A 24,861-nucleotide genomic window follows, 5' to 3' on the forward strand; every position below is an offset into this window, starting at 1 on the left:
TGCTTTCTCGTGATTTAACTCCAAATCTTACAGGGAAGAAGGGAAGGAAAGTTAGTTACTAAGATGATCTTGGAAATGGTGTCCACGGGTACAGGCTGGTCTGTTTGTTGGAATTTATATGTGAGGTGGATTTCATAAGGAAATGGGGGCTCAATGACATGAATTAGGCAGAGTGGGGTCTCACAGAAAGGGTAAATTAAATAATAGCAGACAGGAATTGTGATGGTTGCCTGACAATGCTGTACAGACTTAAAGCAGCTGTTTACACAGCTCTATTGTGTGCAGACCTTGTTTATTCCTCTCTAAACAGTCTTAAGGCATTTTGATATTGTAGAAATTCTTGCACAGGCTGATAGGCATGGGGGATGTTTTTTCCTTTGTAAAAATCTTGATAGGAGGAACATAGGAGGTGGAGGCATAAGGATCACCATGGGATCTAGGCCAGCCTGAGCTAAAGAGGTTTTTTTTCCCCAAAAATATTTTTAAAAAGTACAATAGAGGAGTAGGGGTGTGTGTGTGTGTGTGTGTGTGTGTGTGTGTGTGTGTGTGTGTGTGTGTGTGTGTGTTGGGGGTTATTTGTGTTACTCACAACAGAAAACACTTGTATACTTAAATGGAAATAAGATTAAAGTAAGGCTAGACGTCTCGAAGGATCAGAGGCGCAGATGTGGCGGACCTAGGCTAGCTAGCTACACGAGAGTGCCCCTTTCACTTGCCTGTCTAGAAAGCAGACCTTCAGGACCTCTTCTATGAAGTCAGAGGCGGCAACAAAGGAGGCTACATCCAGGTCAGTCAGGAAAAGCAACAGGCAGCTACAACTCTCACCCCCAGCTGCAGGCCCCTTACAAAGACCCCGAGACTTCTGGAAAACACCTAAGACGGTTTCTTCAGCTCCAGCGTGGGGACAGGCTTCTCTAGACGGTATGTAACAGCCCCCAAAGGACAGAGGGTTGAGGGTGGTCGCAAGCAAACTTCCAGTGAGGTACTTCTTAATGATGCCTCCGCATGAATTTCCCCACAAACTACCCTAAGTTCAGGAGTGGACAAGGGAATCAGAAATCCAAAATTAAATAAAAGTGAGCCAGTCACACTGCTCAGGGATGAACGTCCTCCATCCCTGCAGGGTTTTTTTATTTTTTATTTTTTATTATTTTACATACCAACCCCTGTGCCTCCCCCTTTCCCCTTCACCCGCTCCTCGTCCCCCCCCCCCCATTCCATCCGCATCCACTCCTCATATCGGTAAAGCCTCCCTTGTGTAGTCAATGCAGGCTGGCATACCAAGTTGGGACTGAGCTAAGCCCCGCCCCCTACATCACAGATGAGTAAGGCATTGCACCATAGGGAGTGGGCTCTAAAAAGCCCATTTGTGTACCCAGGATAAATCCTGTCCCCATTGCCGGAGGACCCACAAACACATCAAGCCACAGAACTTTCACCCACATTCAGAGGGCCCAGTGCGGTCCCATGCAGGCTCCCCAGCTGTCAGTGAGCTCCCACTAGCTACACTATCTCTGTGGGTTTTTTTCCCATCATGATCCTGAGCCCCTTGCTCCCATAATCTCTCCTCCCTCTCTTCATATTTTATTTTATTTATTTTTCACATATAATTGTAATTTATTATAATTATCTCCACTTAGAAAAATCAGAAGAGGTTTCAGGAACAACAATTAAGATTGTTTAAATTTTTAGCTGGGCAGTGGTGGTGCATGCCTTTAATCTCAGCACTCTGTGAGTTCAAGGCCAGCCTGGTCTACAGAGCGAGTTCCAGGACAGCCCCCAAAGCTACACAAAGAAACCCTGTCTCGAAAAACAACAACAACAAAAAAGATTGTTTAAATTTTTAACTGTAATATAAAAATTATTCATATTTATGGAGTCCTGTGTGATAGCTAGGCACTTACAGAATTTAAATATGCCTTTTATCAATTTTATTTGACTGAAGCTAATAATTTACATAAGCTTGAATCTAAAGTCAGATATCAAATAGACAAAATGTGAAGCCCAGTGAGACCAAGGGATTAAGGTATCTAAATCTATTCTAACATGCTAGTTAGTATCTAGCACAAATAGAACTTTTCATGTTTGAGAACTTAAATTTTCTTATCAAATATCTTTATGATTAAATTAATCCTATAGAAATGTGTGCTAAATCGATTTTGCTCCCAGGAAAGGTAAATTTACACGATATAGCAGTGCTATTAGTTTGACCATCCTCTAAGGGAGTCCAGGAGTCCAGTTGAAGAGAGGGAAGAGGGATTTCATGAACCGGGGTGGGGGGGTGGGGGTCAAGATCATGATGGGGAAATCCACCGAGATAGATGATCTGAACTTGTGGGATCACATGGACACTAGACCCACAGCTGGGGAGCCTGCATGGGACCGAACTAGGACCTCTGCGTGTGGACAACAGTTTTGTTGCCTGGTCTGTTTGAGGGACCCCTGGCAGTGGGACCAGGATCTATCCCTGGTATATGAGCTGGCTTTTTGATTTGCTCCACATTGATTTTGGGTGGAGGTTGGGCAGGGTGAAGGAGAGGTGGGGGATTGGGGAGAGGTGGGGAGGGAGAGGGAACTGTGGTTGGTATTTAAAATGACTAAAAAAAAAATTAAAAAATGAGTTAATTGTTTAGAGAATGGCCCTGAAGTTTTTTAATATGAACTTCCCAGGTACTGTGTTGTGTGTTTTTGCTTATGCATGGTGGGCACATGTCAACAGCTTTCAACTAGCTTATTTCTCCATCTTCTCTTCATTTTCAGTACTGTGTTTGTCAAAGTTAGTAGAAATGAGGCCGAGTGTGGCCAAGTGCCAAATGCAGCTTGCACTAAGTCCAACTGTCAATGCTGGGCACATCCGCTGTGGTTTCTATCCCTTGGCTAAGCCTTTTCTTAGGCTTAATGTTCAATGATAATTGTAGAAGAGAAATGGGGATTCTCGGAATCCCTCTGACCCTAACTGTGTGTTAGGTTTAGGAACTGATTCTAAAGCACAGATCTAGGGCCCTTACATATGTGGTAAGCACATGTCTACCACTGAGGTGTGTTCTTATCTCTAAATGTTTCACTAGTATACATCAGGCAGACAGGAAAAGCTGACTCCTGAGTGAGCACTTTCAACTTTGGAAAACTATGTTCAACCTGTTCTTATTTTCTCACATAAGAACTCTAAAAACATGTGTGCTAAATTGACACAAAAACAAAAATATGATTTAAATGACTTAAAGATTTAAATAAAAAGAAAACAAAATCCTCCACACAAACTGGTAGTACAGACATAGGCAGCCCGAGTACACTTGTGGAACGATTCCATAATTCTGGCCAATTACAGTGGGAATAACTGGTTCTGCAGACCTTCCTGGAAGATGGGTCCACTTTTTTTTTTTTCAGTAGAGCATAACTCTGCTGAGCTGATTAATTCACATTGGTTTTCTACATCATTCTTCTCTTTCAAAAATTCTTACAGAGCTGAGGCTGAAACTCAGTTTGTAGGGTGCTTACCTAATATTCCAAAACTACTCAGATTAATACCCATACTGCATGATCCCTAGGACTCCCTCTCACCTGCAAGCCCAGCACTTGGAGGTGGAGGCTCCAGTATCAGAAGCTCAAGGTCATCTTTGACTTCATACCATGTTCAGAGTCAGCCTGGGATGTTAGAGAAGAGAACCAAAAGGGTCTTTTCTCTATGGTTTGAAATCTGTACAAAAATGTTCATTTTTCAATTCCCAGCTCTCCTGTGTCGTGATTCTGTGCTGCTCTGGGTGAGTGGAAATCAATTCCACACACTCACACAGACAAAAAACGAATTGGCAGGAAGAAAATGGTGATACACAGTGGCATGACTGTTTTTTTAATTAAGAAAAAAAATTACTCATTTTACATATCAATCACAAATCCCCCTCTTCCCTCCGCCCTCCTCTTCAGCCTCCCCTCCCCCAACAACTCCCCCCATTCCCTCCTACAAGAAGGTAAGGTCTCCCATGGGGAATCAGCAGAGCCTGGTACATTCAGTAGAGACAAGTTCAAGCCCCTCCCCCACATCAAGGCTGTTTGAGGTGTCCCACCATAGGGAGTGGGCACCAAAAGCCTGTTCATGCACCAGGAATGGATCTTGATCCTACTATCAGGGGTCCTCTTAAGCAGATCAAGCTACACAAACTGTCTTGCTTACGCAGAGGGCCTAGTCCAGTCTCCTGGAAGCTCCACAGGTGTTCATCTAAATTTCATGAGTTCCCACTAGTTTGGTTTGGTCATCTCTGTAGGTTTCCCCATCATGATCTTGATGCCCCTTGCTCATAGAAGCCCTCTTCTCTCTCTTGGACTGGACTCCTGGAGCTCTGCCTGGTGTTTGGCTGTGGATCTCTGCATCTGCTTCCATCAGTTACTGGATGAAGGCTCTGTGATGACACTCAGGGTATTAACCAATTGGATTACTGGGGTAAGCCAGCTCAGGTACCCATTTCATTTATTAATTGTTTATTACTTTATTATTTGTTGCTCTCAGTGTCTGTGCTACTGGTGATATATTTAGGAAGTAGTCCTGTGCCAATGTGTTCAAGACTACTTCCTAGTTTCTCTTCTGTCAGGTTCAATGTAACTGGTTTTATATTGAGGTCCTTGATCGACTTGGACTCGAGTTTTGTGCATGGTGATAGATATGGATCAGTTTTGCAATCTTCCATATGTTGACATCCAGTTATACCAGCACCAGTTGTTGAAGATGCTTTCTTTTTTCCATTGTACAGTTTTGGCTTCTTTATCAAAAATCAGGTGTTCATTGGTGTGTAGATTAATGTCAGGATCTTCAGTTCGATTCCATCGGTCCACATGCTGGTTTTTATTCCAATCAAGCTGTTTTTATTACTTTAGCGCTATAGTAGAGCTTGATGTCAGGTATGGTGATGCCTTCAGAGGTGGTTTTATTGTACAGGATTGTTTTAGCTAACCTGGGTTTTTTGTTTTTCCACATCAAGTTGAGTATCGTTCTTTCCAGGTCTGTGAAGAATTGTGTTGGGATTTTGATGGGGATTGCATTGAATCTGTAGATTGCTTTTGGTGAGATTACCATTTTTACTATGTTAACCCTACCTATCCATGAGCATGGGAGGTCTTTCCAGTTTCTGATACCTTCTTCAGTTTCTTTCTTCAAAGACTTAAAGTTCTTGTCACACAGGTCTTTCACTTGCTTAGTTAGAGTTACCCCAAGGTACTTTATATTATTTGTGGCTATTGAAAAGGGTGATGTATCTGATTTCTTTCTCAGCCCATTTATCATTTATATATAGGAGGTTTACTGATTTTTTTTTCTTTTTGAGTTAACTTTGTATCCTTCTGCCTTACTGAAGGAGTTTATCAGCTGTAGGAGTTCCCTGGTAGAATTTTTGGCATCACTTATATATACTATCATATCATCTGCAAATAGTGAAAGTTTGACTTCTTCCTTTCCAGTTTATATCCCCTTGATCTCCTTTCATTGTTGTGTTATTGCTATAGATAGATCTTCAAGTACTATAATGAATAAATATGGGGAGAGTGGACAGCCTTGTGTTGTTCCTGATTGTAGTAGAATCGCTTTGAGTTTCTCTCCATTTAGTTTGATGTTGTCTGGCGCCTTGCTGTAAATTGCCTTTATTACGTTTAGATATGGCACTCGTATTTTTGATCTCTTTAGAACCTTTATTATGAAGGGGGTGTTGGATTTTGTGAAAGCCTTTTTCAGCATCTAATGAGATGATCATGTGTTTTTTTTTTCTTACATTTTGTTTATATGGTGTATTATATTGACAGATTTTCATATGTTGAACCGTCCTTGTGTCTCTGGGATGAAGCGTACTTGATCGTGGTGGATAATTTTTTTCATGTGTTCTTAGATTCACTTTGCCAGTACAATATTGAGGTTTTCATTTTTTGTTTTTTTGTTTTTTGGGTTTTTTTTTTGCATCAGTGTTCATGAGGGAGATTGGTCTGTAATTCTCTTTCTTTGTTTCATCTTTGTGTGGTTTCATAAAAAGAATTTGGTAATGTTTCTTCTGTTTCTATTGTGTGGAACAATTTGAAGAGTATTGGTATTAGCTCTTTGAAATTCTGAGAAAATTCTGCACTGAAATCATCTGGTCCAGAGCTTTTTTTTTTTTTGTTGGGAGACTTTTAATGACAGTTTCTATTTCCTTAGGGGTTATAGGTCTGTTTAAATTGTTTATCTGGTTTTGATTTAACTTTAGTATGTGGTACCTATCCAGAAAATCGTCCATTTCTTTTAGATTTTCCAATTTTGTGGAATACAGGATTTTGAAATATGACCTGATGATTCTTTGGAATTCCTCATTGTTTGTTGTTATGTATCCCTTTTCATTTCTGATTTTGTTAATTTGGATATTTTATCTGCCTTTTGGTTAGTTTGAATAAGGGCTTGTCTATCTTGTTTATTTTCTCAAAGAACCAACTCTTTGTTTCATTGATTTTTTTTTGTATTGTTCTCTTTATTTCTATTTTATAGATTTCAGCTCTCAATTTGATCATTTCCTGGCATCTGTTCCTCCTTTGTGACTTTGCTTCTTTTTGTTCTAGAGCTTTTAGGTGTGTTGTTAAGTCACTAGTGTGAGATTTCTTCAACTTCTTTATGTGTTCATTTAGAGCTATGAATTTTCCTCTTAACACTGCTTTCATAGGGTTCCATTAGTTTGGGTATGTAGTACATTCATTTTCATTGATTTCTAGGAAGTCTTTAATTTCTTTCTTTATTTCTTCCTTGACTATTGGTGATTCAGTTGAGCATTATTCAGTTTCCATGAGATTGTAGAATTTCTGTTATTTTTGTTATTGTTGAAATCTAACATTAAGTCATGATGGTCTGATAAAATATAGGAGGTTATTCCAATTTTTTGTAGCTGTTGAGATTTGCTTTGTGAAAAAGTATATGATTGCTTCAGCGAAGGTTCCATGGGTGCTGAGAAAATGGTATATTATTTTTTGTTAGGGTGGAATGTTCTGTACATATCGATTAAGGCCATTTGAGTCATAGCATCTGTTAGATACCTTATTTCTCTGTTAAGTTTTTGTCTGGAAGATCAATACATTGGTGAGAGTGGGGCATTGAAGTCTCCCACTATTATTGTGTGGGGTTTGATGTATGATCTAAACTTTAGTAATGTTTCTTTTACATATGTTGGTGCTCTTGTATTTGGGGCATAAATGTTCAGAATTGAGACTTCATCTTGGTGGATTTTTCCTGTGGTGAATATGTAATATGCTTCCTGATCTCTTTTGATTGATTTTAGTTTGAAGTCTATTTTGTTAGATATTAGGATGGCTGCACTAGCTTGCTTCTTAAGTCCATTTGGAAAGTCTTTTCCTAGCCTTTTACTCTGAGGTAGTGTCTGTCTTTGAAGTTGAGGTATGTTTCTTGTGTGCAGCAGAAGGATGGATGCTGTTTTTGTATCCATTCTGTTAGCCTATGTCTTTTTATAGGCAAATTGATTCCATTGATATTAAGGAATATTAATGACCAGTGATTTTCAATTCCTGTTATCTTTTAGTGGTAGATGTGTATTTCCCTTCTTCAAGATTTGCAGCTGTGGGGTTATCATTGCCTGTGTTTTCATGGTTCAATCTGACTTCTGTAAGTGGGAGTTTTCCTTCTAGTGCTTTCTGTAGGGCTGGATTTGTGGATAGGTATTATTTAAATCTGGTTTTGTCTTGGAATGTCTTGTTCACTCTGTCTATGGTGATTGAAAGTTTTGCTGGGTATATTAGTCAGGGCTGGCATCCATGGCCTCTTAGTGTCTGCATTGTAGCTGTCTAGGACTTTTTGGCTTTCAAAGTCTGCATTGAGAAGTCAGGTGTTATTCTGATGGGTTTGCCTTTATACGTCACTGTGCTTTTTTCCTTTGCTGCTCCTAATATTCTTTCTATATTCTGTATGTTTAGTGGTTTAATTATTATTTGGTGAGGGGACTTTTTTGGGGGGGATCTAATCTATTTGGTGTTTTATAAGCTTCTTGTATCTTCATAGATATTTTCTTCTTTAAGTTGTGAAACTTTTCTTCTGTGATTTTGTTGAATATATTTTCTGTGCCTTTGAGTAGGTATTTTTCTCCTTCATCTCTATTATTCTTAGGTTTGGCCTTTTCATGGTGTTTCAGATTTCCTGGACATTTTGTGTTACGACTTTTTTGGCTTTGGTGTTTTCTTTGACTGATGAATCTGTTTCCTCTCTTATATCCTCTACACCATAGATTCTCTCTTCCATCTCTTATATTCTGTTGGTTATGCTTACATGGTGTGTAGTTCCTGTTTGTTTACTCAGATTTTCTCTTTGCAGCATTTCACTGGTTTGTGTCTTCTTCATTATGTCTATTTCACTTTTCAGGTCTTCAATTGTTTCCTTCACATGTTTAATTGCTTTTTCATGGTTTTCTTGGCTTTCTTTAAGAGATTATTTATTTGTTCCAATTTTTTGTCTTTTCCTCAATTTATTTAAGTAAATTTTTCATTTCCTCTTTAAAGGCCTTTGTCATCGTCATAAAGGGTTTTTTGTTTGTTTGTTTGTTTGTTTGTTTTTGGTTTTTCGAGACAGGGTTTCTCTGTGTAGCTTTGTGCCTTTTCTAGAACTCACTTGGTAGCCCAGGCTGGCCTCGAACTCACAGAGATCTGCCTGGCTCTGCCTCCCGAGTGCTGGGATTAAAGGCGTGTGCCACCACCGCCTGGCATAAAGTTATTTTTAAGGTCACTTTCTTCTGCTTCTTCTTCGTTGTGATGTTCAGGTCTTGCTATTGTAGAACTGGTAGGTTCTGGCAATGCCATATTGCTCTTTATGTTGTTTTATGTATTTTTGCATTGGTGTCTACCCATCTCTTCCTCCAATAGGTGCAAGAGGTATCTGTGTGAGTGTGCTGCTCTTGGTCCAGTCTGTGCTTGCTGTGTCTGTTTCTCAGGGGGCCACTCTGGGTGCAGTCTTAGCTCTTGGTCTAATTGAAGCTGGCAGATTCTGTGTCTCAGGGAGCTGCTCTTGAGTCTATCAGTGCTCTTGGTCCAATGAGAGCTGGGAGATTCTTTGTTTCAGGAAGGGATGGGTAGGTTTGGGGTAGGGCATGGGTCTTGTAGATTGCAGGATCTGAAGGGAGATTTTGGTGGGGGATCCTGCCCACAGAAGTGTTCCCTGCTGGCCAGCAACTGGGGCAGCAAAGGGTGGGGGTTCCTGGGGTCTGGTTGTGTCCAGCATGAGTGTTCTTATTTTCATGAAATCAACTATTTTCATATGAATGTGTCCCCTGATCAGTGTTTCTTTAACGTATTAAAATCCAGAATTTCATCAACAGGAATGAATATCAATGCAGACAAATGATGATTTTTACAGTGAAGTTTAGCCGTTGGCATATGTTTTCATTAGTTGATTCCCAGAATATGTCTTTCTAACACTATCCAGTCAGTTTTTATTCTTCTAGGAAAACTGGCTTGGGGTTTTAACATTCAAATTTCTCAGTAGTGCAGTTTAAGAGAGACTTTAGGCTTCAGAATTTTTCATTACTTGACTTCTATCTTTCTTTAGGATGATGGCATTTAGGGTTTTCACTTTTGTGCTGCGGTTAACTACAATTTTGATATCATGATCTCAACTCGTGAATTTCAGGGCATAGAATTCAACCTAATGATTAGAATGCTTGGAGAAATCCAGTAGTGGTGGCACATGCTTTTAATCCCAGCATTCAAGAGACAGAAGCAGGTGGATCTCTGTGAGTTCCATGCCAGGATGGTCTAGATAGGGAATTACAGGACAGCTAGGGCTACATAGAGAGAGACACTGTATCAGAAAAAAACAAAGACAAACAGACCAGCAAACAATGATGCTTGAAATACTGAGGCAGCTATGGAACCCCATCAAAGGGGAGATAGAAGCCATAGGATTGCAGTACAGGTCATTCTCAATTACGTAGTGAGTTTATGAGCAGATTAGGCTACAAGACACCCTTTTGCAAAAACAAGCACGAACACACACACACACACACACACACACACACACACACATACGACAAAGAAGACACAACAAAAACCTTCTCATTATCGGGCCACATCATTTTATTTCCTCCACAGACTAGTTCTCACATCATGTCTACCAAACATCATATGTTTCCACCTAATAAAATATAAGCCGCTCTGCCTACAGAGCCCTGTTTAGCCTCTGTCTTTTCTGTGTTGTGTTTCAGACACCACCTGAGCACCTCTTGCCCTCTGTCTCAATCCACTGCTAAGGATTTTTCCTTGTTCACCACTGTATTTGGGATCCAAAACCCTTTGGAAATCAGGACATATTAACGAGTTTGGATTGAGCCAATGTGAGAACACAGGATCAGATGTCATGGGAAATAAATGCCAGTCTCGGTACTCCCTCTCAGTGTGGTATTGTCCCCTTTCACTACAGTGACTTGCTATGCTTGCTTAGGATGTGTTCGCCAGATGCAGAGCTGGGGCTGAGGTAGGATTCCATGTCTGACTCAATCAGTGGGAAAAGTGTCTTTCCCATGTTTGCGTGATTGCTTGTTTTTGCTGTTATAGTTAGGCACCATCTGTTCACATTAGGCCAAGCTGACCTTGGTCTTCCTAGGCGACTAGGCTGTGCTGAGACTACCAACCCTCCTGCTGTATTTCAAGAGTAATGGCGAGAAAGTTGTGAGCTGCTGCACCAAGGCACAGGAGGTGTGATCTAATCACATTCTCAAACCTGTCAGCATCACAGATTGACTCACTGAAGCCTGGCACTAAAAAGGAGGACAGCTTGGATAGAATCTCAGATGAGGTAGAGCATAGGGCCAGTGCATCTGCCAGTGCATCCATGAATCACCCTTGAGATTAACCCCAGAAAAAAGTTAAGTTTAGAGAATAGAAGGATTTCCCTTCTTTGTGCCCTTGTGTATGTTATCATTTGTGGGCTGTACAAGATTCTGCATCACAATTTTGGGGAAATCTCAATGGTGGAGTGTGGTCTTTTGGACAACCTCTCTGATTAAGCATTTAAATTCTGGAAGCTACTCAAGGATGGGACCAAGTGATGTGTGTGTAATGGACGTGTCTTTGCTGCTCTGTGAATTTAATGTTGCTGGTCATCCACTTTAATGGTTTTCTTATGGAAAGATTGTTCTATGGCAGTTTAGAATGGGAGACGAGGGTGGAACTTAAAATTTGAAGATGTGCCACAATAACTTCACCAATTGCAAGGGAGGAACAGATAGCCCCGAGCTTCTGCACAACTTGCTGTGTTCTTATGGTACATCTTCCCATCCTCAACACAGGATTTTTCCCCCTATGGAGTCCTGTATTGTTCCACTTCACAGCTACTCTTTGGTGTGTTCTCTGGAAGCATTTGTGTAGGACTAGGATGAAGCATTTACTGTTATGAAACCTGCAGTAACAGAACTCTCAGTCGATTTTTTTTACTTTAATAAGTGTCTCTTCTCTTTTTGAACTTTCAGCTTTTACATATCCACTAATTGTTGGAGCAGATCCTCACGTCCCAAGCCAGATACCAAACTTCCATAGTTGAATCTTTCTGAGAATCCTGACCAGAATGGCTTCACAGATCAGAGAATCCTTTAAGCCCTGGTCACCAAAAAATTATACTGAAATGGACAACCCAGAGTTTATTTCAATCCAGGGTTCCTCTGTGCAGTCTGGAGAGGACATCTTTAACTCTTCAATTGCCCAGCCCAACTTTCCCCCAAATGACAGTGGCTCCCGTGCAAAGCGGGAGCTGCAAATACTCTGGGAGAGGTTTACCTCCTGGTTGCAGCCAGAACAGCAGAGCAAGGAGCAGATGATTTCTGAACTGGTCTTGAGGCAGTTTCTCATCACTGGGCACTGCAAGGACAAGTTTGCCTTGAAAGAGAAATGGGAATCAAGCGGCAGAAACATGAGGAGATTCATGGAGGGTCTGACTGATGAGTGCTTGAAGCCTCCTGTAATGGTAAGTAAGTGGGATAAGAGGTGGCTAGGCTAGGAGGAAAGACTGTCATTTGCTTTTCGGGATAAATTAGGAGAAGGTGTTATTAGTGAATTTTTTGTTGTTTTTATTTTTGTTATTTTATTTATTTATTTTTGTTATTAGTGAGATTGTTCTCTCTTTCTGAAATTGTTACAAGAGATAATATTCAGTGCTCTGAATTAGCACGAATAAAGCAGAAAGGAATGCATCAATTGTGTAGAGTCATAATTAAATTTAATTAATTTACATTGTGATAGAGAGACTGGAGAGTTGACATTTGAGCAGAGCCTTTAAGGCTTTAGAGGAGATGTCATGGGTCTGTGACATGGCTCAGTCAGGGAGGTGTCCATACTGTAACACTGAAAATTGAATGGGAATCTGGCTAAAAATCTGTCTCTCAGCACTAGCCTGTGATCTCCAGACCTGGGAAGCAGAAACGGAGGATTAAAGTGGATACTTGGCTTTCCTTGTATGTTACTATCTGTCAGAAGATCCCCTGTCTAAAATACTGGGGAGGCAGAAATGTAAGAATAAGGTTTCTGATGTTGAAATAAGGCTCTCGCCAGTCAGTGGTGGCCTGTGCCTTTAATCCCAGCACTTGGGTGGCAGAGCCAGGTGGATCTCTGTGAGTTTGAGGCCAGCCTGGTCTACAGAGCGAGATCCAGGACAGGCACCAAAACTACACAGAGAAACCCTGTCTCAGAAAAAAAAATATATATGGCTGTCATGACTGTCACCTGTATACACAACACTGACACACCCATAAGAAATGCCTTGATGAATAATGGTGCTTAAGTGCAAGATTTGAAGTCCAGAATGTCTTAACATACATGTAATTACATTGGCTCATATTTCAAAGTCTAGATTTGCATAATTCTAAGTCACTGATGGAAATGGTCTGGGTGGAGAAATTTTTTAAATACCCCTTACACACATTACTGGAAGTCATTGTACAAATCACTGAGTGTTTTAGGTTTTTTTGGTTTCAATATCAATTTGATTGTTTGGTCAGTTTTTTTAAAATTAATTTTTATTTATTTTTCTCAATTTGAGGCATGGTTTCCTAGTGTAGCCCCAGCTGGCCCTCTTCTCTAGTGATGGATTAAAGGTGTCATCCACCCCACCCTGTCATTTGTTTACTCTGTAAACAAGTTTACATTTCACAGTTTGTTTTATTCACAGTTTCACACTTGCACTCTGTTTTAAATTGAGAATTTCATGATTGAAACTTAATTCCGAGTAAACTACTGCCCTAATGGTCCAGTCATGTTCCTAAGAGCAGAGGCAATGTGCAACTTATAGAGATAATGTATGTGTTGAACTTGATTCAGACAGGTATTAGTTCTGTTAAGGACTCATTAATAAATAAACGAAAAGCCCCCAAATTATAGCTTTTTTAAAGGGTGTCTTTGGGCAAGGGTGGTTGCCTAGGGCTAGTAGTCAGTGGGAGGGACAAGGAATTGTAGTTTTTGGAAATAAAGACCATTCACACAGCAAAGGGAAGGGACAGTGGGAGAAGGAGAGCAGACTAATGGCTGGAGATGGGGAATGCGAAAGCCTTGGCTTCCTCCCGAGTGGTAATGGAAGAATCATGAGGTTCAAAGAGAGAACATAATGATTGTCAATCTGAGGCTAGGACACCAAGATAACAGGTACTCTGAATCACAATTGAGTTTCTGAGGATTCTAGATCGAAAATGACCTATCGTTAATCCCACTGAACAAGTGTAAAGACTGTTACCCAATTTTTTGGTTAAATTCAGCAAGCTTTATTTTCTGTTAGACAGGGCTGAAATAGCAGTGAACACAGGAGTCAATGGGGTTTATATAGCTTAGAAAAACTTTAAGAGTAGGGGGAATCCAAGGGTTGGGGGATTTTTTTGTTTGCATAGAAATTTGACTGAACATTTCAAAATTATCTGGCAGAATATCTTATCAGGGTGGAGGTCAGGATGTGGCCAGAGTATAGACTGCAGAACAGGTAAAATTTCAGAAAATGGGTCAAGTCACAGTCGTATTCAAGTTTTACAGAAAACAACAACAAACTTCTTTTTGACTTGTAATAAGATGGCATCTAATCTTAAGCCTCCACTGATCAGAGGCTGGAGGCTACAGTGGCAGCTTTCTCTGGAAGAGCTTTGCCATGAACCAGAGAATGAATGTGAAGATAGCAGGGGTCCTGGGGGCAACTGAAAGACTGAAAGTAAGGAGTTACAGATTGATGAGGAACTGTGAAATTCCAGCCATTACCAAAAAAAACACACACACACAACAACAAAAAAAAAAACAGACTGGCTATATTGGAACAGTGGAACAGACAGACAGCTCTAATTAAGTGAATTAAGAGGGTCTCCAGAAATGAGAGACCACTCAAGGAACTTAGGGCCAGACTTTCTTTCCCCCAAGACAGCCATTTGGTAATAATTGAAATGTCCTTGGTGTGAGATATGGGTTGGGGGACAATCCCCAGAAGAATGCACAGCCTTTCTTTAAGCCTTTCCAGATTGTCCTAACTTCATCTGACCCTCCTTTAGTGTGCTGATCAGTTAAAGAAAATGTTGTAGACATACCTCAAGGACCTAACTTTGTTTTTTCCCTAGTGATAGTGACTCAAATACTTGCAAAAATAGTGACTTTAGAGAACAGATGTGGAATACACAAATGAGCTAACCAATAGTCCAGGGATCCTGTGAAAGCAAGTGGAGGGGAGGTTTTTTTCTGTAATCCACAGAATCACTGACAGTGGTCATCTGACTTTGTTTACAGGTTCATGTATCCATGCATGGGCAGGAAGCCCTCTTTTCAGAGAGCATGACCTTAAAAGAAGTCATCAAGCTTTTGAAACGGCAGCAATCAGCAACAACTACAACCCAAGCAAATGCAGGAACACCCTTGCCTATCCCCCAAGACATGTTGCTGGCAACAGGTTAGTAGGGAACCTGGAGAGAAGAGGGGTGTTGTGTGAGGACCCCTTTCTGGGCACAGTTTCATAGATTCTTATTTCCACAGGATATGAAAACAGTGAAGATGGCCGAAACACTTTCTTGAATAATCCTGAAGTAAATAATGGTGTTAGTAGTCCCAGAAATGAGATGGACTCCCTTCTCATTATTCAGACAGGGCAGTATCTTGAGCCTGAAGAGGGAGATGTTTCTTATGGAGTTCCTCAGGATTCCGGAAGAGCAAGTCAAGGCACCTCTAGGTACCAGGCAGAGCCCCTGAGGGCACCTGCTTATAAACATATCCCTATGGAGGTACAAGCAGTGTCTCTCTCTGGAACAGACCAGTCTGAAGATAGTGGAGATGGCCGCAATACATTCTTGATCACCACTGATGTAAATAGTGGTATTAGCAATCTCAAAAATGAGATGGATTCCCTTCTCATTATTCAGAGAGGACAGTGTCCTGAGCCTAAAGAGGGAGATGTTTCATATGGAGTTCTCTGGGATTCCCGAAGAGCAATTTGGGGCACATGTAGGTCCCAGGAAATGTCCCCAATATCCCATTCTCCTGAAAATATCCATATGGGGGTACCAGGGTTCCTCTCCAGGCCAGAGCAGTGTACTTCTGAGCCTGTTTCTGTTTACCAGAATAACCAGGCAAATTCTGTATGTGAGGGTCACCGGGAAAGACTCCACATTGATCTTAAACCATACAAATGTGAGGAATGTTCCAGGGCCTTCAAATATCGTTGTAACCTCTCGGTCCACCAGAAAAAGCACAGGAAGGAGAGGTCATTTGTCTGTACCCACTGTCTGAAAGCCTTCTACCAAGTCTCAGACCTCCGAAATCATGAGGTCATCCATTTGCCAGAGAAACCTTTCACATGTAGCACATGTGGAAGGTCCTTCAGCCACAAGACCAACCTGCAGGCTCATGAGAGGATTCACACGGGAGAGAAGCCCTACACCTGCTCCCTGTGTTACCATCGCTTCCGCCAGTCATCCACATACCACCGTCACCTGAGGAATTACCACAAATATGACTAAACTCTTAACATTCCTCAACAGAAGCTAGCAGAGCTTCTGCCTCAGTGTTTCATCTGCACATGAAGAATCATGTAGCTTCTAAATAGCACTTAGCCAGTGAAGATGGTTCATTTATCTTGAAGGATTGTTCTTTCCACCTGTTGTTCTATCTCTGTCCTGCTTTCGTTAGAGGGTAAAGAAGATGAGTAGTTGGTCAGTTTGTTCACTGTTTTCCAGATGCCTAAATATTGGCTGATATATTATTTCCCGTTAGCAAATAAATGTTGATGCTTCTGCGTTTCTCCTGTGTGTTATGTTTTGTGTGTGTGAGTGTGTGTCCTATGTTGGCACCTCTTTGTAGGGATTTTGGGCCTTACTTTCAACCATATTTGAAACAGAGTCTCTCTTTTTCAAAAGCTTGAACCACAGGTTAAGTGGCCCGAATCTCATAGAGATCCTTTTGTTTTCATTCTCCAAACTTCTTAGCAAGATGATACAGATGTCTCTGTTACTGGATCTTGTTATGGGATATTTTCCTGTATGCTGTGTTTCTCTGTTTGTTTGATAAATAAAATTGCATTGGCCTATGCCAAGGCAGCTTAGAGGCAGGTGGGAAATCCAAGCAGATATACAGAGAGAAGAAAGAGGAGAGAGACACTATTTGCCACCACTGAAGGAGCAGCAAGATGCCAGCAGATCAGTAATGCCATAGCCACGTGGCAACTTATAGATTAATAGAAATGAGTTATGTTATAAAAGCTAGCTAGCAAGAAACCTGCCATAGGCCATACAATTGGTAATTAATATTAAACCTCTGAATGATTATTTTATAAGCAGCTGAGGGACCGCAGGGCTGGGTGGGACCGAAGGAATGTGAGAATGTGGGGCCGTGAGAGACCCGAGAAAACTTATGGCTACAGGATCTGCTCTTCAAAAAAATTTGTTTTATGTCTGTGTGCCTGAATGTAAATATGTACACCACATGTGTGAAGGAGCCCTCATAAACTGGGGTGGGGGGGCATCAGATTCCCTGGATCTGGACCTACAACAATTGTGAGCTGGTATGTAGGTGCTTGAACCTGAACCTCAGTCATCTGCAAAAGTGATAAAGGCTCTTAACCTCTGAGCCATCTGTCCAACCCTTAGATCTGAGTTTTAAACTTGGAACATTGGATTTCTGCATTAAGTACCTTTATCCACCGAAATAGCTTCCCATCCATTGAATATTTATTAAAGTTCAAGAACGTAGGTTATGGAAGAGGACAGTGCATTCGTTTTGGAAGAAACAAAGATCAGAAGCTGAGAGTGTTCCATAGAGGTTTCCCTTTACCCAGTTCACTGTTTGCGAATTGATTTTCTCCTTTTCCCTTTGAGGATCTTTCTGACAGAATTGAGATCTCACATTAGGGGGCAAGGGCTATGACATGCTGAGCCATTTCTGTGGCTCCTTTAAGATTTTTTAAATATACTCCAAATACTAGCAGGTGGAAATGCCTAGGGATGGAAGCTGTGAGATGCAATGTTATCCACAGGGAGATACTTAAAGGGCAAAAGTTTTCCCGTAAGTGATTGCACAATGACAGTAAGAAGGGAAGGAGCCTATACTGAAGAAGAAAGAGAAAAGGAATACTATGAAGATGGAGGTCATGGGCTTAGACTGGTTGCCTTGGATTCACTATCAGTTCACTTCTACAGTATAGTGGTACTAAACAGCTAAGGAGGAGGGTATCCATGTAGAAATGCTTAAATGATGGCATAGGAATGTCCTGATATCTGCCTTGTGACTCCCCCACAACTTGAAAACTACAAGTTATGGTATCTATGCTCTGTGCAGTTCTTGTTGACAGAAGAAGTTGCTTATTCTAGACTATTACCACGTTTTGCTGTTTTTCACAATGATATAAAAGCATCTCAGCAAACAGGAGGGACCTTTTTTTTTTCCTTTTGGAAACTGTTCTGCAGTGTTTGGCTTTTCTTTCACAGCGTGAATGATTTACCTGCATGTATATATGTGGTTGTCAATTTGTGGTTTGGATTTACTCACTAAACCAACCACCATTAGCAACACAGTCTTGAATGTCCATGTGTTCTCCAACACAGGCTAGGGCATTGCTTTCATTGAACATGGGTGTCAACCATGCTTGTTCCTGGAATAAACTGAGCCCTCCAAGGACTCATGGAAAAAGGTTTCTCTCCACTCTTCCCAAATGCTTTTGTGAATTTGTTTGTGTAACTTGTTCTTATTTTTACTCCAAGATAATATTGAGTAAAATTGATTTGAAAGTAATTCTCAATCCTTCAAGTAGATGGTGTTAAGGACACAAACTTGCTGTGAAAATAACAACTGGTCTTTTGGAAAGAGGCCAGAAAACAATAAATTTATGAAGTAGCTATGCAGAATCTGATCACAATGTGGAGGCCCACAAAGGTTTCCTAGTGAGATCTGAGCTTGCTTTACCCAATAGAGCTGTATTAGAGGGTGGCTTGACCATATGCATAGTTACCAGGTGATTGGAAAGGGTCTGTCCTTGGCTGTGCTGAGGGGAAGTCTTTTGCTCCACCCCTTGGCATTCCTATAAATAGCCCTTTAGAAGAGACAGAAGGGGCCAATGGATAAGGATCCAGGCCTTCCCGAGGCTATCCTGTGTTTCTGTTTCTCTCTCCTCTACCTTTCTATCTATATCTCTTATCCCTTACTCCTCAAGTGTACCCTGGGGTAAAATGTGGGAGCCAGTCTCCCAGCTGGTCTTCCACACCACAATCACAGGATAGACTGAGCCATTCAGCACAGGACACAAAATGGTGTTTCAGTCTACACCAGTTGAGGATTTTTCCTTTCATATCAAGACACTGGAAACAACAGAGTGAAGAAATACATGGGGTAGGGCACATTGGTTCTCTTTCTAGTTTTTAAAGTGAGACCCTAGAAAGACATTCATGTGCAATAGGCGCCACTTCCTGCTATGTGGAGGCTGCTTCCTGATATAAGGAGGCAGCTCATTGCATGTGGAGGCTGCTTCCTGATACAGGGAGGCAGCTCATTGAATGTGGAGGCTGCTTCCTGCTGGGTGGAAAGCCCACATTCTCTATAGAATTTTCAAATATAATTTCTTACATAGCCAGACTTTCCCCTTTATCGTACACATTGTTAAGGCTGTAATATCTGTTTCTTTTTCTTTTTTTTCCCATCCATCATGTTCATTAAAAACCTTGGTGTTCAAATCCTAAGTAGAGACATTCTCAATTCTTAAAATAGTTTAACTGATTCAATAATAACAATGTTACCTAAAGGAAATGTTGAAGTGTATAAAGAAAGCTTTTTATGTTCATAAGTAAGAAATGCTCATATGGATATCTTTTTTAATTCTTTAATGCAGAAGAATCCATGTGAAATTTTCATAAAGGAGGAATTTCTTCAGTAATTAGCATGGTGCAGTTTATAGGCACACTCATCTTCCTTCTCCCTGAGCAGATAGCACAGCAAAAAGAAAGTTCTGTGATTTAAACAACTCGCATGCATCAGAATCCTGAATGTAATTGCTGACTAAACTCAGAAGAAAGCTGTCTTTTGACTATGTAGTTATTGTTTTTTTTAAAATATTTTCTTTTATGTGTATGGATATTTTTCCTATGTACATGTATGTACATCACATATGAGCCTCGTGTCCATGGAAGTCAGAAGAAGGCATAGGATCACCTGGGATGGCTGTTATCTCCTAAGTAGGTGCTGGGAATTCAACTAGATTCTTGCAAGAGCAACAAGCTCCTTTGATTCCTGAGAAACTTCTCTGTTCCTCAGGTAGCTATTTTTAGGAAAATATACCTTTTTTCATGGACAAAGATCATTAAGAAAAGTTTTCAGGGGTTGAAGATTTAGCTCAGTGGTAGAGCGCTTGCCTAGCAAGCGTAAGGCCCTGAGTTCAGTCCTCAGCTCTGGGGGGAAAAAAAAGAGAGAAAAGAAAAATTTTCAATTTCATCATTTTTTAGGAATATATATATATATATATATATATATATATATATATATATATATGAATAGAATTTTGGAGTTGGGGGAGGACAGGAGAGGGAGAGCAATAAAAGTGATTATCTTGACAGAAGGAGCCATTAAGGGGTAAGGGAGAAACCTGGTGCTAGGGAAATTCCTGGGAATACACAAGGATGGTACCAGCTAAGACTCCTAGCAGCTGTAGAGAGGGTGCCTGAACTGGCCTTCCCCTGTAATCAGATTAGTGACTATCATAATTGTCATCATAGAACCTACATCCAGTAACTGATGGAATCAGATGCAGTGATCCACAGCCAAGCACTTGACTGAGCTCCTGGAGATCAGTTGAAGAAAGGGAGAAGGGATCATACGAGCAAGGGAGGTCAGGGTCATGATGGGGAAACCCACAGAGACAGCTGACCCGAGCTAGTGTGAGCTCACAGACTCTGGACTGACAGCTGGGGAAGCTGCAGGGGACTGAACTAGACCCTCTGAATGTGGGTAACAGTTGTGTGGCTTGATCTGTTTGTGGGGCCCGTGGCAGTGGGACCAAGCCTTATCCTAGGTTCATGAACTGGCTTTTTGGAGCCCATTCCCTATGGTGGGATATCATGCTCAGCTTTGCTGCAGAGGGGAAGGGCTAGGCTCTGCCTCATCTTGGTATGCCAGACATCATTGACTACCTAAGGGAGGCCTTACCCCTTCTGAGGAGCAGATGGAGGGTGGGGATGGGGGGGATGGGAGGGGCAGCAGAAAGGGAAGGAGGGAGAATTGAGGTTGGTATGTAAAATTTTTAAAAAAAATTAGATAATAAATAAATAAATAAATAATATAAAAAGAAAACAATTCAAAATTCTGCCACCATCAAGATTCAGCAAGATCAAAAGAATAACTCCTGCTACGGCTACTCGAAGTATTGCTACTGTAGTAATTATAATTTAATTCTTCTGCCATTAGATTGAAAGAAGAAAATCCCAATATATAGTGATACTTAATGAAAGCTGTTCCTTTGAAATGCATATCTAAGTGCATTGAATTTACTTAAAGCAAAGCTCACAGCAGCCTGCTTCATGATAGCTCACACTAAAAGGATCTACTAAGCAATTATCAATATAAATTGTTTTATTTACATACAGTGGAGTTTTCTACAGCATGAAAGTCAACAAAGGGTGTCACACACAACACAGACTAGTCATTTGGCAACCTTGACCTGAAGGATGTGATACACACAGATCTATCACCTCTCTCTTCTTCCATACACCTTAATACTTGGACATTTAGAATGAAAATGTAGAAAAGACTGATACAAAGTATCAATGAGAAAAAGGGTTTTATTGTAGATATTGGGGAGAGAACAGTCAGAGGCATCTGGAAGAGTCCAGATCAGGGAGAGAAAATAGTACACTAGACATGTCCAGTAGACTTAACCAGGCAATAAGATGAGAGAAAGGGAGAGTGTGAGAAGAAAAGAGAGAAGAGAGAGTGTCGAGGAAACCAAGAGAAGAACCAAGAGACCAAGAGTGAATGTTCGAAATTTCTGGGTTTTATATGAAAGAGAAGCTAGGGGAAGGGAAGGAAAGCTCAGGGGCTAGAGAGGTTTAGGTTAGGGGGCCAGGGTGAGACGTTCAGAGAGGAGCCAGGACTCTGTAAGAGGTACTTGCAATGCTGTGTGATTATGGCAGCCAGCATTCACTTTGACATGTTGTTAGGCATCCCAGTGAGCCATTTGTCCTAAGTTTCTTTGGGACATACAGTTTTGAGCTGTTGAAACTGTCTAGCATGCTAGGTGACAGGGAAAGGCCCTCCAGGGGCAAGAACATGCCACTTGCTTATACTTTAATAGCAACGAAGTTCCTTCTGCATGACTCTCTGCCATACCCTTTGTACTCCAAAGAATGACATGAAAGTTCACATCCTGATTCTCAATTGCTTCCTTGGAGATGCTCATGTAGTTTGCATCTTTTTTCCTGACAGGAACTCAGGACCAAAGTGTCGAGTAATTACTTCAGACCCTTGTGGAGATGCTGTCATGTGTCTAGAGTTGAGTTGAAAATCACTAGCCTGCTGAGAAAGAACACCAAGAGATCATGAACATTTAAATGAGGAAGAGCGTCTCATCACAGTTACAGCAGAGTCTCACTCTCACGGTGATGCACACCATCGTGCTACCATCCAGCACTTGAGGTGAGTGACCAGAGCTAGACATTAGAAAGCACTCCTCGGAGACGCCATGTTCATCTTCTTGAAATCACCTTGCTTTCTTCACTAGTGCCCCTCTTTATCTTAGTTGTACTTAATATCTACATTAAGAATTATTTCAACCTCAGTGATGAAAGGAAGGAAGATGGGAGGGGAGGAAGGAAGTAGAAATCAAACAAACAAAGATGATTCAAGGAGTAGATAGGGTAGGGAAAAGGGACTCTGGTATTGGTTTTGGAAGTGGGAACTTGAAAGGGCTTTTGGATGAAATTGGAACTATTTTCAACTCAGGGAAAAGTAGATGGTCTCAAATTCTCCCTAGGATGTATCAACCCTTTTCTTCCACAAGCTGTTACCAAGCCTCTCTTATCACTGATAGCACCTCCTTCCATGCTTCTGTCTTTACTTAGTCAGCCTCTGTCTCCGTCTCTGCCTCCATCTCCATCTCCCTCACTCTTTCTCTACCTCTTTTTGCGTGTCTCTTCCTAGTTTTTAGTTTTTTTTGTTTTTTGTTTTTTGAGATAGGGTTTCTCTGGGTAGACTTGGATGTCCTGGAACTATCTCTGTAGACCAGGATGGTCTAAAATTCGCAGAGACCTGCCTGTCTCTGCCTCCCAAGTGATGAGATTAAAGGGATGCACAACCATCATGCCCTTCTTCATGTTTCTTTCTAGTTTTTAGTTTTTAAAAGGGAGATTTATTTTGATTTTTCATTTTTTATTACCGATGACACTAGGGATCACACCCAGGGCCTTACAAAGCATACACAAGCCATGAGCTATAGTCTCAAATTATGTCCTAAATATCTTCAAGTACTTTTATTCTTTTCATTCCTCTTACTCAACAATTTATATACTTCTGGATATTTTACAATCTCTTATTGTGTTTGAATAGTTGGAATATAGTAATGGATGATTTAGAATATTGATACTAGTAATTAAAATTGTTTTATCAATGATAGTATTATGGGGTGGTTTTCTACTGGGAAAACTGGATTTATAGAAGCTTGAAGATTAAGACTTAAAAACTGAATGAATTACAAGTAAAGAGTAAAAGCATAACAGGAGTATGTTTTATTTCTTGGTACTTCAGCTATTTTGAAATGTGATATGTTTTTCTGATTCTATTTCTATGTTTCACTGAATATACCCCAAACTTGGTTGTCATATGATTTCAGATACAATGCTCTTGTCATGTGAATAGTTAGGCCTGTTTAATTCTGGGGAATACACACAGGTATGTTTGGTTTTCTCTATTCCTGTTGTCTTGTCACTGTCTAGAGTTTCAGAAGCTGTCATATAATCTACCTGATGTCAGGGATTGCTGTGAATAAATGAAACCAAAACCAAGACATCGGCAACAAAAGTCTCCTATGTTATACTCTTATCTATTATGCTTCTAGTTTTTCTTACAGACAAAAATACAAACTCATCATTGCGACCCTAAATTCTATATCACTAACGTACAAGCCAAGTGTTTAGTTGACTGTCGTCACTGTAGCTCTGTACCATACAACATCGAAAGAACATCTCACTTATTAATCATAATGTTATTATTATTTTAAATTAGAAACAAATACAAATTACAAACATTTCTCATGTTAGCCATTGTAAGTGTACAATGAAGTCATGTGAAAAAATGATCCTATTATTCTGTAGCTGATCTCCAGAATCTTTTCATTACAAACCCAAAACTCTGTGCCTATGAAATTTTAAATTTTCATGATTCAGTTATTGTTGAGGACAACATGGTACCTTAGACAGCATACATATGTGGAAGTTAGAATATATATTTGGGGTGCTGTTTTTTTTCTGTCCACCAGTTGATTGGACTCTCCTCATTGGGCTTGGCAGAAAGCACATTTAACTGCTACACAGTCTTCCCAGGTCTCATCTTTTTAGTTTCTTTGTATTTGTAGTGGATCACTGTAGTTTCAACAGCTAGAAGGAATCATTCAGTAGTATAACTGGCCATAGCACTTAACAGAGGCTCTGTGGTAGTTATCCTTGTAGCATGTGTCAACTTTCATATTATGAGATAAATGTTATAACATTTTATGGATACACTATATTGTCTTTATGTGTTTGTTTCTTGATGGACATGTGGAATGATTGCAGTTCAGTTATTTTGAATGATTCTGCTAGTGAAGTGACTAACGAGGTATCTTCTCAAAACCCTGATTTTAATTCTTTTTTTCTTTTGCTCATACTAAGAAGTGGAATTGGAAGATGAAATAGTAATTCTGGTTTCATATGAAATAGCAGTTTATATGCATATGGAATGTACACTATGAGAGCTTCTTTCATGAATGTATTTATAACAACAACAGAATTAATAAAGCATAAGAAATGTCTTAGCAGAGCCTAGGAAGCTCAGGGATTTACAGGAAGGGGTGGAGTCTGAGACTAGAACCTGGGTAGCTGCTATAGGAGTTTGAGCCTAAAGAGCACCCCAGCTCCAGGTGCTGGGCCTGGCTTGGGAGTCCCCAACTGCCAGGAGAAGGAGGAAGAACCCAGACTAGCCAGGGTTAGCCTGGGGATGGAACTGAGCTCCAAAAGCAATCAAAGCTTCAATCAGGGAGGTGAAGAAATGGAATTTCAGGATGAAGTGGACAAACAGGTAACTATGTAACCTTCCTGACATTGCTGGCTGGCTCAGTGACCGGGTGCATCTATGTCAGCCATGTGACTGGTACAGCAGCAGGAGCTGGACTCTCACAGCCATGGCCATGCT

The 24,861-nt window shown here is 40.7% G+C and overlaps 1 protein-coding gene across 3 annotated transcripts; it reads left to right on the forward strand.

The window, feature by feature from the left end:
- The first annotated feature begins 793 nt into the window (after positions 1 to 793).
- On the forward strand, positions 794 to 16,242 carry LOC131926077 (zinc finger and SCAN domain containing protein 4C-like). 3 transcript variants are annotated; one of them, XM_059281356.1, is made up of 5 exons: positions 794 to 921; positions 4,263 to 4,438; positions 11,466 to 11,956; positions 14,740 to 14,899; positions 14,983 to 16,242. In XM_059281356.1, exons 3-5 carry the CDS (start codon positions 11,561 to 11,563, stop codon positions 15,960 to 15,962), a joined length of 1,536 nt encoding a protein of 511 aa, XP_059137339.1. In that variant the 5' UTR covers positions 794 to 921; positions 4,263 to 4,438; positions 11,466 to 11,560; the 3' UTR covers positions 15,963 to 16,242. The 3 variants fall into 3 exon arrangements, with proteins under 3 accessions (XP_059137339.1, XP_059137350.1, XP_059137357.1); XM_059281367.1 differs by having other exon boundaries at positions 800 to 921; positions 4,300 to 4,438; XM_059281374.1 differs by having other exon boundaries at positions 800 to 921; positions 4,382 to 4,438.
- Positions 16,243 to 24,861: the final 8,619 nt, after the last annotated feature.

Source organism: Peromyscus eremicus, chromosome 1 (assembly GCF_949786415.1).
Source record: "Peromyscus eremicus chromosome 1, PerEre_H2_v1, whole genome shotgun sequence".
Classification (NCBI taxonomy): domain Eukaryota; kingdom Metazoa; phylum Chordata; class Mammalia; order Rodentia; family Cricetidae; genus Peromyscus; species Peromyscus eremicus.